The sequence below is a fragment of the Leopardus geoffroyi genome, chromosome A2, assembly GCF_018350155.1.
Source record: "Leopardus geoffroyi isolate Oge1 chromosome A2, O.geoffroyi_Oge1_pat1.0, whole genome shotgun sequence".
Classification (NCBI taxonomy): domain Eukaryota; kingdom Metazoa; phylum Chordata; class Mammalia; order Carnivora; family Felidae; genus Leopardus; species Leopardus geoffroyi.
This window is the reverse complement of record NC_059331.1, coordinates 460414-475771: the sequence shown is the minus strand read 5'-3', so window position 1 is coordinate 475771 and position 15358 is coordinate 460414. Positions and strand designations below refer to the sequence as shown.

Here is a 15358-nt window from a genome sequence, read left to right as displayed (position 1 = left end):
GACCAGTTGTGTCAGAAGAGAAAGGCTACAGCCACACTTTGGGGGGGGGGGAGGGGGCGTCCAGGGACCTCCCCTGTCACCAGACCTCCTTGGTGCCAGCTGGATGCCTGGTCCCAAATCCAAGTCTGTAGTGTGTGGCTAGAGGGGCAGAAGCAGGATGGGGGAAACCGAGGCACAGATACGGTTCCCCCACCGCCACCCCAGTAAGCCCCGAATTCTTTTTTGTTTTTGAGAGAAAGAGAGCGCAAGGGAGCAGGGGAGGGGCAGAGGGAGAGAGGGAGAGAATCCCACGGAGCCGGACACGGGGCTCAGTCCCACGAACCGTGAGATCGTAACCTGAGTGGAAATCAGGAGCCGGACGCTTAATCGACTGAGCCGTGCAGGTGCCCCTAAGCCCCGAGTTCTCATTCGTTATTATTTTTTCATTATTGAGCACCTCCCGTTTGTAGGCAGTGGGTACACGCTGAAGAAACAAACCGACCGCCCTTTCTGGCGTCCTGGCCCACAGGCCCCTTCCCAGGGCAGCCCCGTCAGGGCCACGCGTGGTGGGAGGGAAGGCAGAGGACTCGGTGAGAACCCTCTTGCTCAGGCATCCCTTCCGGCACCGGCTCCGAGCCCTGGTGCCTTGCAGGTTCCCTCAGCTCTGCTGGCTGGACGCGGAGCGGGAGGCCAGGGGGACAGAGGCTGCCGGGTTCCGGGAGGCGGGGCGGGCGGTGACGGGGGGCCTGCCGCCTCCCTGGTCCCCCAGGGGCCGTGTGACCTCAGGGGCTCTTCGGCGGAGGAATGAAGGGGAGCACCGGCCGGGCCGGTTTGCAAGAAGGAGCGTTTTCCCTTTTTAAAGGATTTTGCTTTATCTCCGGTGTGTGAGGGGGAGGGGCCCTAGAGGAAGGTGGGTGACCTGTCCTCCGACCTCTCCTGGCCCCCAGGCCCATGGAGGCTGGGCCCAGGACGTACTTCTAGCAGGTGCGGAAAGCGTGTGGATGAACCAGGGCAACCGCCAGCTCGGACCGGAGGGGTGGCTGGCTGTCCCCCGTTCCTGGTGCGGCCTTGGGGGGGCTGACCCGGGCGGGAGGGGCCGGCCAGGGGGAGGTGGGGCGTGCCCGCTGCAGGCCTCGCTGACCTTGAGCCCGGCACAGCCTGTGTGCGGGTGTCACGAGGGCGAGTGGGGCGGACGTCCCAGAAAATCTCTCCCAGCCACAAAGCTGCGGAGCCAGTGTGGTTTGGGTTCGGAGGCAGGGCGCCCGGGGGGGCCCCCTTCCGTCTGCGCGGAGGCCCGACCCCACCCCTGGGGTCTGGTTTCTCAGGCCGCACCAACGAATCCTACAACGTGAAACCTCGAGCCAAAGCACAGAGGGCGGGAAGGCAGGTGGGGGCAGGCCGGGCCCTGCTCCAGTGGGGTGGGGGACTCCACGCGGGCACCCCCCACGCGCCTGTCCGGCCAGTCGAGCTGAGGGGCGCCCCGGGTGGCCCAGAAGCAGAGGCAGCAGAAACAAGGCAGAGTGCTGCGGAAGTTTCCAGATGGATGAGGGACTGGCAGAGAAGGCCGCGCCCAGGGGGCCTAGGTTAGAAATCCCACAGTGACAGCGCTGGGGGCCAAGGGACCCTGCAGGCAGGAGAGCTGGCCTGAGGGGGGGAAAGGCTGGGAGGCCCGGCCCTGCCACCGAGGTCCCCCCCCCATCCCTAAAACAGCCTTTGTACCACCAAGTCCCCAGAGACGAGCAAATGGCCACACGCCCACTCTCAGAAGGGGGATGCCGAGGAATGGCTTAGCCAGGGCCCGTCCCCCGGACACAGCTGGCATTTGGGGGCGGGGGGCTCCTGGGCCCCACCCCTTGGTGCCAGGAGTTCCCTAGTGTGACAACCTCTGATGCCCCCCCCCCCCCACGAAAAAAACCACCACAGGACGCATTTTCTGTTAAAAGTCAGAAGTGTTTTGTCTTGTTTTAATACCTCATCAGCTTTACAGGGTTACAATTGTCTTAAATATTTTTGAAGTTTAAATACAATCTGCATAATAATGTTATAAAATGTAAACTTTCAGTGTTCTTTTAAATTTCAAAATCACACACCTTTTTTTTCTTTCTTTCCTTTTTTTTTTTTTTTTTTTGGTCTTTCATCTTTTTTTTTTTTTTTTTTTTTTTTTTTCCCTTTTAATACCTGAATGTTCTGCAAACACTGAAGTCTTACCAGGGCGCGACAGGCCGGGCCCGGCCAGAGGTAGAGTCGTTTTAAACCTTTTTTTTTTTTTTTTTTTTTGGAAGTTTTTTTCACTTTAACCTGAGTCCTGGCGCGGTACCCACGCCGTCTGACAAACCCCAGAGAAACTGAAATTTCTGTCAGGAATGAAAGGCTGAATTCATGTTTGCCAAGAAAAAACGCAGAAGCAAAGTTAAGGGGGAAAAAAGGAGACAGTGGGCAAAAGTGATACAGTGAAAGTGGGTTTACAAATGCAGAGGAATGGAGACTACCGCGCCTGCCCGCCCCCAGACAGCCCAGCCCCCAGCTCGGGGGTGGGCACACGGAAGATTCTAGAAGCAACACCTCCAGCAAGACAGCCCCAGGGAGCCCCTCTCCGCCCTGAGTCTGGGGTCCACCCGCTCTGGAACCAACAGTGCACCAGCCAGGACATAGCCGCCCCCGTCCCCACCCGGGTTTGCATAAGGGGGTGCCCATCCGCACCCCAGAAAGCCTCCCCTTCCCTGAGCCCAGAGACCGCAGTGGCAGGGGGCTGAACGCGGGCACCTAAGGCAGAGGCAGGGGAGGGCCCCACCGGCTCGCAGGCCCACAGCCGCCCCTGCCGTGGCCTGGAGGGTGGGACCCGGCCCCGAGCCCCGCCCAAGCCCCGCCCCCACCTGTCCCTACAGTCACCCCTGGAACAGCGGGCCACACCCTGCGTTACATCCGGGAGGCCACACCACCCACAAGACACACGTGGACACACGGCACACGCACGAACAAAGCGAGCGCACAGGCTTTCCAGGGGGAGGGGGCCCACGGGCGGGGGTGGGGGGGGGAGTCGAGGGGACAGGTGCACGTCCCTGCGGAGACCCTGGGCCGGCCGCAGAGGGCCAGGCCCGGGCACGGGTTTTGGCATCAAGAGTCAGACCTGAGGTAGGAAGAAAGCGCTGCAGAGCCCCCCCCCCCCCCCCCCCCGCCCACGTGGGCCCAGGGCGCCCACGGGGCAGTTCGGGGCGGGAGGAGAGAAGGGGCAGGGGCTCCCAGGTTCTCGCGTGGAGCCCGACTGTGCCCGGGGACAAGGGATCCCCCTCCCACAATGATTGTGCTGCTGCAGTGACAGACGGGAAGGGCAGAACCTTCTAGAAGGAAAAGCAGAGAGGAAACCCCACTCCTGCCACCCACTCCTGAAAGGGTGGGGTGTGGGGGTGTCAACGACCCTGAGATATCCCAAAGAAAGGGGTTGCCTTCCAAACACACACCAAAGCCCCACATAACAGAAAACCCAGACCTGGGGGGCTCAGGACCTCCCCCTGCCCCCAGGTCTCCAAGGCTACAGGGTGATGCCTGCGTGGGGGAAGCTGGGAGGCCGCCAGGCTGGCACTGCCCCTCAGCCTCCTGAAGCTGGGCTCCTGAGCCCAAGTAGAGAGTACAGCCTCGCCCCGGGAACAGCCCAGCCACCCCCTCCCCAAACGAAAATCCCGCACCGTGTGAAAACACTACCCAACACCACCTGGTCCACGGGGACACGGGACGGCAGGGCAGCCAAGAAAGTCCCCAGACCCGCCTGGGGCAGACACTGCCGCCTCCTGAGGCCCATCACCAGCCACTGCAATAACCCCCTCCCTCCAGCGGTGCCCCTCCCCCCCCCTCCCCCCCCGACACCCACCTTCTAACCAGGAGGACGGGGGCGTGTGGGGACCTGGTGTGGTCTCCATTCAGTTACTTTAGTTCCTGCGGGGAGGTGTGGCCCCAAGCAAAAGGGGCCAAGAGAGAAAAAGGCGACAGTTAAGGAGAAGAGAATTGGGGGGGGGGGGGGGGTTCAGGATGCCGTGGCCCCAAAAACCTCGCCCTGAGCTAAGCCCGGCTCACCCCGTCCCCAGTATGGATAATCTCCCGGAGTAGCCCTTTCACTCGGGAGCCCCCAGGCCACATTCATCCCTGAGACAGGAGCCCGGGGGCTGGCCAGGCGGAGGGAGCCCCCTCCCTCGCCGAGGTCCTTCACCCGGCGCTTTCTACTTAAGACTTCCAGCCTCTGCCTGCCGCAGCGCCAGCACGAAAAGCACGGCAAACAAACAGGACCACGGATGTCACGGTCGCCTCGCCGGTCACCGGTCTGAATTCGCGCCTGCCCCCACCCCCCCACCCCCCGTAGCACCTGAGTTCATCACCTCTCCTGGCTCTGGGCCTGCCAGCCGCCCACTGCGCTACAGGAAACGCACAGGGAACCCGAATCAGTTATGGGAAAATAAAAAGGGTATTACTTTTCTTTCTTTTTTTTTTTTTTTTGCATTTTCAAGTCCAGTTTCCCTGAATGAACACAAATATATAGATATATATATATATCCTTTTCCTAAGGTTTGATTCCTCCCCCAAGAATAAAATAGATTATTTACAAAACAAAACCCCGAAACCTCTTAAAAACCCTATAGAGTTTGACTATCACTGTTTCTTAAAAAAAAAAAAAAAAAAAAGAAAAAAAAGTTCCCAAAAAGCAACGAGAAAAAAAACTCTACTGATCGTGGCTCAGGGGTTTCATTCAACACAAGGAGCTGGGTGTGGTGTGTGATGAATAGGAAAAAAAAAAAGGCAAAAAAAAAAAAAAAAAAAAAAAAAAAAAACAGACAAAAATGAAAACACACAGTGCAGAGATGTATGAGGTAAACAGGATTGGCCTCCCATGGCAACTGGTCCAAACACACCCCAGACCCCAGACCCCAGTCAGTCGGTCGGTCCGGCAGGGCTGCAGGAAAGCCTAGGAGATATATGCCTCTCTCTTTTCCGATTTCCTTTGCTGTTCTCACAATTCGTGTCTCTGAATGTCCGAAACCTGAGTAATTCAAGTGTTCCTTGGTTTTCCCCTGTTTTATTAAATTTTCTTTATATATATATATATATGTATATATTTTTTTCTTTTCTTTTTGGCGTTAGCTGTGGCTCCTTTGTGGATACCTCCCCTCCCCACCCGTATCTTCCGCCGTCCCGGTCCCTGCGTGGCCCACCTCGACCCCCCACCCAGGCAGGGGCGGGGGGGGGGTGGCAGGTGGGGAGTGGTGCGGTTAAGGCAATGAGTTATTTGAGGTAGAAGACGTGGCAGGTGTGGACAAGCCCGCCGGCCCGGCCTGGCTGCCCGTGCTGCTGCTGCTGCTGCTGCTGCTGCTGCTGCTGGTGGTCCCGCTGGTCCCTCCCCGGCTGCCACCACCACCGCCTTTGCTGGGAGCGGACGGTGGCTGAGCAAACAGCACTCCTAATGCGAGGACAGGAGGAGAAACACGTCACCGACTCGAAAGGTCCTGAGCACTGACACCCCACAAAGTCACCCATGGGGGCTGTGGGGAGAGGGAGGCCACAGGTCCCCCCCTTCTCCGTCCCTGGGAGTCGCCCTCCCTTAGCAGCGGAGCCGCTCTGTGTCCACGGCACCTCCCGGTGGCCCGGGGGAGCTCCTGGCTGACTACTCGGGTTGCTGAGAAGGAACTCGTCAATACCACCTGCCACAGGACGAACGCGACAAGGGGTCTGCCTTCTGAGCAGCTGCTGTGGGCCCAGCACCGTGCTACGGACGCCGTGCGGACCACCTCGCTGCGGTCTCATGTGGGCGCCGGCCGGCCGGCCCGGGGGATAGGGGCGACCCGGGGCTCCCGAGTTAACGGGGAGACAAGCGCCCAAGGACGGCGTGGGGCCCGGCTGGTCCTACCTGTGTACATGATCCCGTTAATCTCCACCGACATGCTAATACTGTTGCTGCCATTGGGGCTGGTCAAGTTCGCAGCCGAGTCCTGGCGGCTCTCGCAGGCTGTGGGAAGAAGAAACACAGCCATCCGCAGTCACACACACGTCTGTGCGAGGGCCTGCTTCCGTCACCCCCGCTGGACTTCACGAGTCACCGAGCGCGGACCGGATCTGTCACCGGCACACACAGTAGGTAGTCAATAAATATTTACCGAGGAAGAACGTATCTGCCTAAAACTGGCTTTTGTCGTGATGACGGGTCTTAACGGCCACAGAGCCGTCTAGACTTGACTCGTTCCATCCCCTGCTGATGGACACACGAGTGGCTTCAAGGCTCCACTATCACAAGCAGCATCACGCCAGTGACCGCAGGGAAGCGCCCTCGGCTACGTGTGCTTCCTGGAGCGTCTGCGGCAGATCCCAGGAGAACCACTGGGCCGCAGGGCAAGAATGTTTTCTATTTTGGGAAGAGGTTGCCCAACTGTCACCTCCTTAGACTCCCACCAGCGAGACCGGGTGGGCCCACGTTCCCGTATCCTGACCGACATTCCATACTATCAAACTCCGACGGGCGTCTCCTCGCTAACGCGCAGATCCCCGAGTCGGCTTTCCACGTGAACTTACTACTCGTCACCGCTGCCCGGGTCTTTTATGGGGTTAGCTTTTTTTTTTTCTTATTGGTTTGCAGGCACTCTTTACATATGTTGACTACGAGGCCCTTACTTTGTTACGGGCGCACGCAGCAGGGAGGGTTCGGGCCCCGGGTTGCTACCTTGGCTGTTGATGCGGATGCTCATGGGCAGCTGGGCCGTCATGGCCAAGAAGTTCTGCTGCAGGGCCCGCTGCACAAGCCGCTGCTGCTCCTCAGTCACGAGGGCCATCTTCTTCTCAGGCGGCTCCCCGGACTCCAGCTTCTCCCGAAGCTGCTCCAGGGCGGCCGCCTGGGCCGCCACGGCCGCCTGGGCCGCCGCCGCTTGCACCGCTGCCGCCTGGGCGGCCACCACAGGGTGACCCGCCAGGGAGACCGGCAGGCGGCCGGGCACCGTGATAGGGATGGCCGAGTCCTCCTCTAGACGGGAGAGAAGAAGAGTCGGTGGGCAGGAGGGACCCGCAGCGGCCCGGTGCGGCCCTCCGCCCGCGGCAGGACCGCGCATGCGCCTGGACACCTCCGCCCACGGGGTGCGCACGTCCTCTCCGCGGAAGCAGGCGAGCGCTGCCAGATCTAAGGTCAGCCCGACACCGGGTACCGCCGCGACGGGACCGACAGTGTCACTGTCGCATCCAGCACGGACGTCGCACGGAGACACTGTCACAGCACTTGCTGCGGACGGCACTAGTTGGAGCAACTGGGAAGCGCCACGTGTCTCGTCTGACGCGCTCGGCTCGAACCGCCTCGAGAGGCTGTCTCGACACTCGCGCGCCTGCCTCCACCCTCTTACGGCCGCTTCACGGGGGAGGCAGCTCGGAGGATGTGGAAATGTTGCCAAAGCCACAGGGGGTGGGGGTGGGGGGCGCGGAGCCGGGACTCGAACCCAGAACCAGCTGCCAACCATTCACCTCCTCTGTGGTCGAAGCAAATGTCCCCATCGCGGTTTCTACCCGCTGGTCCCACCGTGACCTGCTGTCTTTTCTTTTCCCGACTCTTCTGCCCATGCCTGTCCCGGCGCTGCCTGCATGCTGGGCGACCCCCCCCCCCCGCCCCCACCTCTGCCAGGGTCTTTGGCACTCTCTCCTTTGTCCCCGTCTTCTGGGCTCACTCAAACACCACCTCAGCCATCAGAAAACCCTCCTCCCTGCCGGCCAGCACCTCCCCAGCTCCCGCATGAGGCCTCACGCCCGGCGGACGTTTATACTGACTCGTGGGCATCACCGGAGCTCCCCAGGGGTGGGGGTAGGTAAACTGAGGTCCACAGAGGGCTGAGTGACGCTAATGGGACCCCATTCGCCTAGGATCTGACCAGGCCTAAGTCGCGGGGATCACGCTGGATCCCCCGGCCACCCCAGGAGGCAGGGAGTCCCAGCCCAGGTGGCAGGTGAGAGACACGCAGCGGGCTTCGCCTGCTTGAGGCCACACCGCCACGTGTGCCGTTGGTGTTTCCGTGCTAGGAAGGATTCAGAGGCCCGCTGGGTGAGAAGGCTGTGATCGGCTGGTGGTGCCTGCCACGAATGGGGGGGCCCCCTACCAGGCATTCGAAAACTGGGCCCGCTGCCCGCTGGGGGCCGGACACACCAAAGGCTCTCCTTCCACAAACCCACAAAGAAGGGATCGCTTTCCCGTTTCCCCAGCAGGAAAGCCGGGCCCAGGAGGGGCCAGTGAGCTGCCCAGACACACCCAGCACTAGGTTCGGGGAAGGTTGAAGGGCCAGTGGGGTGGGCCCACACCACACCCCTGACGGTCCCTGCTGGACAGTGTTGAGAAGGTCCTGAAGCTCAAAGGGAAAAGAATTCAGCAATCGGCTAGTAAGGTCTGCCGTGGGCAAGGGACCGGAAAAACTCCGGCCATCAATACTGCCGCCCACAGGCAGAACTCGGGCGACGCTACAGTAATTTGCTAGTAACACCGGCCAAGGGATTGGGAAGGAACCGGGCGCCCAGTCAGAAACGGGTGCAGCAGCTCCGACTGGGGAAGCGGTGCTCGATTAGTAATGTCTGCCGCAGGCACGGGCTGGGAAACGGTGCCCGATCCTGAACGATTAGTGATGTCTGCTTGCTCTGGGGTTGGGAGAAGGGCCCGGCTTAGTCACGCCCACTGGGGGGCGCAGCACCCAGAGGGGGGTCAGAAAGCCCGGGCCGCAGCAGAATGGGGTCCGGGCCCCAGGGACGCGCGGGCCCTTACCTTTCTTGATCTTGGGGGCCGGGGTGATGGAGCTGCCGTTGGTGCTGGCGGCCAGGCCCAGGGAGGGCACGGGCAGCTTGGGCGAGGACAGCATGCCGTGGGCCCCGCCCGGCGAGTAGGCGAACAGGGAGCCCCCGAAACTCTGGCGCCGGCCCTCCCGCCGGTTGCTGTCGATGGCCGCCTGCAGCTCGTTGGGGTTGCTGAGGCCGCGCTTCTCACACTCGTAGGGATACAAGTACTTCATGTACCTGCGGCGGGGGCAGGGGCAGGGACAGGATGGCGCCGGGGCCCCCCCAGGACCGCCCTCGCCAATCCCGCCACCCAGCCGAGTGAGCTCGGGGCGGACCGTCCTCAACCCGCACCCTGACGTCAGGACTGGCTCTCCGCGGCCCCCCGGCCCCTCCCGCCCCTCCCGCCTCCCCTATGCGGGGCGCCGGCGGGCACTCACTGGGTCCGCAGGGTGAAGGCAGCGCTGGTGATGGACGTGGGCAGGTTGAGGCCTTTGGTGATCTCCCTCCACAGCTTCTTGTTGATGACCTCCACCAGGCCGCCCTTCTCCGTCACCAGCACGTACAGCATGAACAGGTCAAGCACCTGCTTGGCCATGATGGGGATGCGGTTCACGGGCGTCCCTGCAGGGGCGGGGCAGGGAGTGCAGGTTTAGTGGGGGGGGGGGGGGGGGCAGAGCCACAGGCGCAGCAGACGGCATGTGTACAGCCAACCGCCTGTCCAGAGAGGTCTCTCCTGTCGCGGGCACACGGGGGCAGGATATCCTCTGCGGGGCCTCAGCAGCTCCCCGGCCCCGCCCCCTCGAGGCCAGGCGCTCTCCGGTCATGACAACCACAGACATCCATGTGTCTCCTGGGGGTAGAATCGCCGGGGGAACCCCCCCTTGAGAGAGCACAAGGGGGCCCGTGTCTCCATCAGAGGCTCACCCGGGGGTACAGAGACCCGGGACAGGCTGCGGGGCCAACCTGGGGACGTGTGTGAGAAACATGGCCCTTGTGAGTGTGGCTCCATCAACAAGCACAGTGGCCAAAACAACCCGCCTGCGTCCCCGAGGCCGGTGCCCTCGGGGTCCCGGGGTTCCCAGGGGTTTGCAGCCGTGAGGAGGCAGCACTTGGCTAATCCACCCTGCAGCTGAGAGAGCGGGGTGGCGGGCCGGTCCCCTTTTCCACCCACACCGACCCTCATAACTGCTGCCGTCCCTGTCCTCCTCACGTGCCCCTGATGCAGAAGCCCGTGGCCCAGCCTGTCTGGCACCTTCTCGGCCGAGAGTGGAGAAGCCCCCGTTTCGACTCTCCCTGCCGCTGAAACTCTGCTGTACCATCTGGCCCCTGGCTGCTGTCCTGGTCAGCTGGGGTCGCCCGGCTCAGATCCCCTGGAGCCCAGTCTGGCACATGGCGTGGGCTCAGGAAACAACAGTGAGATGTGACCGGCCCGCGTCACAGCCTACAGGGCACGTCGTCGCACCCCAGAGATGGGCAAACGGAGGCCCCGGGCTGTGGCTCCTGGAGAAGGGCCAGCCCAGCTTCACGCGAGGGGCCAGCCGGTCCACGCTCCTGGGACCCTGGTTCCTGGGCCTCAGAGCCAGATGCTCTGGGGTCACCTCCTGCCACTTCTGTCCTTTCCAGGTTTCAAGACCCCCACTAACTGAGGACAACCCGGAGAGGGTGGAGAAAGCTGGAGCTCAGACTACCCCCCCCCGCTGGCCGATCCTACACAATTCCATGTTTCAGCCCGAGAGGGAGAGAGGAAAAAGCGACAAGTGTCAGGGGCTCACCCAGCCCCGGCCCACCTGGGACACTGGTTCAGGTTCTGCACTGAGAACAGAAAGAATCACACAAAAGACCCTCTGGGGACCCCGCGCCCTGGCTCTGCACAGGGCCTGGACGGATGTTTACAGAAGGAGCAGGGTGGAGAGCAGAGGGGCACCGGTGGAGGACAGGGGCAGTGGGGGCAGCAGGGAGATAAGGAGGGTGGGGAGGTCTTCAAGGAAACAGCAGGAGGGTGGGGCGCAGCCAGGACCCCTCCCGCGTGAGACGTTCCCAGCCCCCAGAGAATTCTCAGAGCCTTCTCCTTTGTGACGTGAAAAAAAATTACTTTCTCTGTGTCTGGAGTGAAGGAGGGCTCGTGGGATGCAGGGCATGGTGTCCGGGGCCCAGGGGGGAGGGGTCTACCGCACTCTCAGCCCCAAAGCCTGCCAGTTACAGAAGGGGAGGGTCCAAGAAGATGGCAAGGGACAGGGGCACTTGGGGCTGGGTTCTGAGGGTTGCAGAGGAGTTTGTCGCTCCCTGCCCTCCAGGGGAGCCCGGCTCGGCGACCCTCACGGTCCCGTGCGGCCCCCGCCTCACCCATACCCAAGGGCGGCTCACGGTACTTCCCGACCTCCAGGACATCAGGCCCAGTCTCGGGCGGGATGAGTGGGCTCTGGGCCGGGGAGCTCGGGGCCCCACGGCAGGGTGGTGGGGGCGGGGGGGGGGGGAGGGGGGCTCCGGCAGGTGTGGACGGGTCGATAAAGCGAGTGGGGGAGGATCTCTCTGACCACACGGTGGGCAGCGGGCCCTGGATGTGACTGGTCCCAGTGATAACAAGGAGGGGGCCCCCACCCCAGGACCGGGTCTGGATTCCCCCAGCCCCGGCACGGGAGGGGTTAATGCGAAGGCCGCAGCCCCCTGCCCTTCCCTTCCGCTGGGCGGCTGGGCCTGTGTTTACAGAGGCTGTTCGAGAGGGAGGGGCGCAAAGAGGCCCTGGACAAAGCCAGCGGCGGCCAGCCCCTGCAGCGGCCCCAGGTGGACCCTGCAGCACCCCAGCTGGGCCCGCCCCTTCCTGCCTCAGGGCTCGGAGGATGCATCCCCTCCCCGGCCTCAGTTTCCTTCCCTGAACGGCCCACGAGGCGGGCTGTCTAGCAGGCAGAGGAATGAGCTCCACCGTGCAGTGGGTGCCCTCAGGGCCCCCGGCCGGCCAGGCCTCTCGCCCCGTGGCAGCTCAGAGCCGAGGCCACGCGTGGGGGTGTGCGGGGGACCCCCTGGGGTCTGGGTCTCAGCTTCCCCACCGGGACGTCCACCCAGACCGGTCCCTGCCCCTTGGGCCTTTGCTCCCGGTCATCTTCCTGTTCTCCAGGCCTCGGTCACCAGGCATTTCCCGGCCGGGCCGTGTTCGGCATCCACGACACCCCAGACCCAGGGGGTGGGACGGGCTGCAGAGGCGGGGGCTTGGCCTGGTACGCTGTTGGCACTTCATAAATGCAGCCCTGTGCTCAGCATGTGTGGGGTGCCGCCACACAGTGGCAACTGTTCCTGGCCCGTCTTACAGACGGGGGAACTGAGCCCCCCGCCCACCCCGTAGGCACAGGGGAGGGGCCGGGACTGGCCTTGCACCAGCAGCCACGGAACACCAGTGTCAAGACCACGAAGGCCGGGAAGCCAACCCGAGGAACTTCTATCCTATTGTCCCGGGGCCCAGCTGCCCTCCTGGCCGTCCACCTCTGCTCCCTGGAGGCCAGCTCTGCTGCAGGGGACCCTGGGGGCGGCGGCTGGGGGTCCCTGGGAGCCAGGACTCCATCGCACCACGGGTCTCGGCAGCAAAAAAAGGCCTGACCTGACGGTTCTGGGTTGGGGACCAGACACCTCCTACCCAAGGACCTACCCCTTAGACGCTCCCACCTGTGCCTCCCCCATCAGACCCGACTGCCAAGCAGGCGCCAGTCCCCAGGACCCCCGTGGGCGAGCCTCACCTCGCTTCTGCATGAAGCTGAACAAGTCGTCCAGGAACTCCTTCCTCTTGGGGTCCCCGTCCAGTTCGTAGAGCTGTGGGGTCAGGGAGGGGAAGGGTCAGCCGGTGTCAGCGCTTGGGCACGGGCACCACATCCCCACTGAGGGGCGGCCGGCAGAGGCAGGTCCGAGGTCCTGAGGCCCCACGGAGCCTAAAGAGCCCGGCCCCAGGTTCAGATGAAGACACAGGTACCCGCGTGTGTCTCCCACGGTGGTTGGCCGCCTCCAAGCCACATGCTGGGCCCCTCAGAACAAAGGTTGAGTCTCCTGCAGCCCTGAAGGGCAGCGCCCAGACCCAGGGGTCTCCTGAGGCGGGTCCCTCCTGCTGGCCCGCTCCTGGAGCCCCAGGTGTCCTCCGTGCACCTGTCGGAACCCTGCTTCTTTGAGGACACCCCCCACTGGATTGGGCCCCCTCGTCTCCCCCTTAACTAACGACACCTGCAAAGACCCTGCTCCCCACAGGAGCTCGTTCTCGGGCCGGGAGCTGGGTCTTGACATGTCACTTGGGAGACACCATTCGTCCCAGACAGACAACGCCGGTGGTGCTGCCCCCCGAGAGGCGGCTCTGTTTTGTAGATGAGGAAATTGAGGCCCGGAGGCAGGCGAGAACCCAGAGCCTGGGAATGTCAGGGCCCTTTGGCCCAGACTCTGCCCTGGGCTCTCCAGTCATTGGGTGAGGGGCTCGGGGGTCCCCGGCTGCACTGACCACCTGCTCCCAGGGGCCGGCAGCAGAGGTGACTGGAGAGTGAAGTTGGAGGGGGGCGGCGGCAAAGAGCAACCTTCACGTTAAGCCCTGGGGAATGGACCCAGAGGGATCAGGCCTGTGGGGGGCCTTGAAACCACCAATCAGCCCCGGCTGGGACAGTCCATCATTAGGGCCCAAGAACACGCCAACGCCCAGCGCCTGCCGCCTGCCACATCCCCAGGGGCTTCGGAGGCAGGGTCTCCGGGGCTGGCCGCCCCTCGGCCTCCCTCCCCTCTCTGGGGCTTGGTTCCCCCAGCGGTGGAACAGAGACAACAACGCGAGGCCTCCGGGCACAGGCCGGGGTGGTCCAGGCTGAGTCTTTGTCTCTGCCCTGCCCCAGCCAGGCTGGCCAGCTACATTCCTGTGCTGATTTATGGTGGTCAGGGAGGCCCCACGCCTCCCCCTGCCTGAGGGTGTGTGGCCTGCAGGTGGACCTCGGCCATCCTCCCCTGCCCCGTCCCCGCCTCTCCCGCCCACACACCCTGCCACGCACACCCCCCTCCTGGGACCTCACACCCACTCTCCTCCCTGACCCTTCCTGCACCATGTCCCGTGGGACTACACGCCGGTCGGGTCTCCTGTCGGCCCGCTCGTGTGGGATGTGGGGGCTTCGTGTGGTTTGTCACTAGTGTCTAGGTGGGGTCAAGCACACGGCAGTCGGTGAATAAATGGTCGTTGGGTGATCCCTGACTTGCCTCAGTGTGGGCCAGCCTGGGCAGAGGGGCATCAGCACGTTTTGGAGTCCCCAGGTTCACCTCCACCCGAACCCCCACCTGTGCGATCTGATCTGGAAATGGGGTCGTGGAGGATGTGGTCAGTTAAGCTGAGGTCGTACTCGGGATAGGGTGGCCCTAATCCCACAACACGTGTCCTTCTAGGAGAAGAGACACAGCCACAGAGAAGGCCGTGTGAGGACGAGGCCACAACTGAGGGCCGCCAGGGGCCGCCGGCCACACCAGAGGCGGCAAGAGGCAGGAAAGACCCTCCTTGGAGCCGCGGGGGAGCATGGCCCCGCCCCACCCGGATCTCGGACACCTGGCTCCAGAATTCGGGAAAACAAATTCCTGCTGTTTCAGTCTCACGGTCTGTGGTCATTGCCACGGCCGCGCACACGGGCCCCTCCTGATAGGCGGCAACATCTGTGAGATCCCGACCTGGGGCGGGGGCGGGGGGGGGTGGTGTCCACCCTGCCTGAACCTCCCTGGACCCGGTCCCGAGAGACCTCAGTGCCCCTCCTGCCTCAGTCCTCCCATTCGTGAGGACAGCTCACCATGAACACGACCGCTTCACCTGGAGCTCCAGGAACCGTCGTGACCCCTGTATCCCAGGCGGGGAAACTGAGGCTCAGGATGGAGACCAGCTCCCCCGAGACCTCGCGGCTGGCTAGAGGGGGGAGCTGTTAGCCCCCAGGCCAAATGGTGGGTGGACAGGCCTGTGGCAGGGCCTAGTCAGACCCCGTGGGGCCAGGGTATTGTTCGAGGCCGTAAAGGGGGATGTGCCGGGCCCCCGGCTGCCGGGGGGAGGCCGCTTTAACGGCTGTTGCTGTGGGCAGCTGACAACAAAGGCAGGCAGTAAAGGCCACCCCAGCTTTATGGGGCTCAGGCCCCAAGTTCCGCTCCCCTGCTGCCCCGGCCAGGCCGGAGGGACGGGGGCATGGGGGGCGGTGTCCGGGCCCCACTGCAGGCCGGCACGCCCACCGCCTGTCCTCACGAGGCTCCAACTCACGGCGCGGGGACACGACACATCCCGCGCTCGGCCCAGGCCTCTGCCCCGCTTGAGGTGGGCCAGGGGGCACTGAAACCAGTCGCCTGCCACGGCCGCAAACCCAGGCTGGACACCCGCGAAGCCGCCGGAGCCCCTCCCTCGGGCCGAGGGCCGAGACAGACGACCCGCGCCGGTCTCGGGATCTCACCCTGGCCCCGCCTGACCTAGTGGCACCAGCCACCCTCCAACGGCCCTGCAGCCCACGAGGGCCCCGGAGACCCCCCCCGCCCCTCCCACTTCCTCCAGCTTCCAAACCAGTCCCACGTCGGCGCCTCTGCCCCAGCAGCGCCTCCCGCCTGGACCGCCCCCGCTGGCTTCTCGAGTCCCGCTCTCTCC

General features: G+C 63.5%; 1 protein-coding gene across 8 annotated transcripts in view; it reads right to left on the bottom strand.

Annotated features, from left to right (window-relative positions):
- Window positions 1-1908: 1908 nt before the first annotated feature.
- ARID3A (AT-rich interaction domain 3A) overlaps window positions 1909-15358 on the bottom strand; it is a 32263-nt gene continuing 18813 nt past the window's right edge. For all 8 annotated transcript variants that reach the window (XM_045491147.1, XM_045491151.1, XM_045491148.1 and 5 more), the window contains 6 exons: window positions 12477-12549; window positions 9189-9372; window positions 8741-8988; window positions 6677-6973; window positions 5870-5968; window positions 1909-5422 (listed from right to left, as the gene is read on the bottom strand). In XM_045491147.1, the coding sequence (XP_045347103.1) occupies window positions 5235-5422; window positions 5870-5968; window positions 6677-6973; window positions 8741-8988; window positions 9189-9372; window positions 12477-12549 (1089 nt within the window). In that variant the 3' untranslated portion in view covers window positions 1909-5234. The remainder of the gene's footprint in view (window positions 5423-5869; window positions 5969-6676; window positions 6974-8740; window positions 8989-9188; window positions 9373-12476; window positions 12550-15358) is intronic.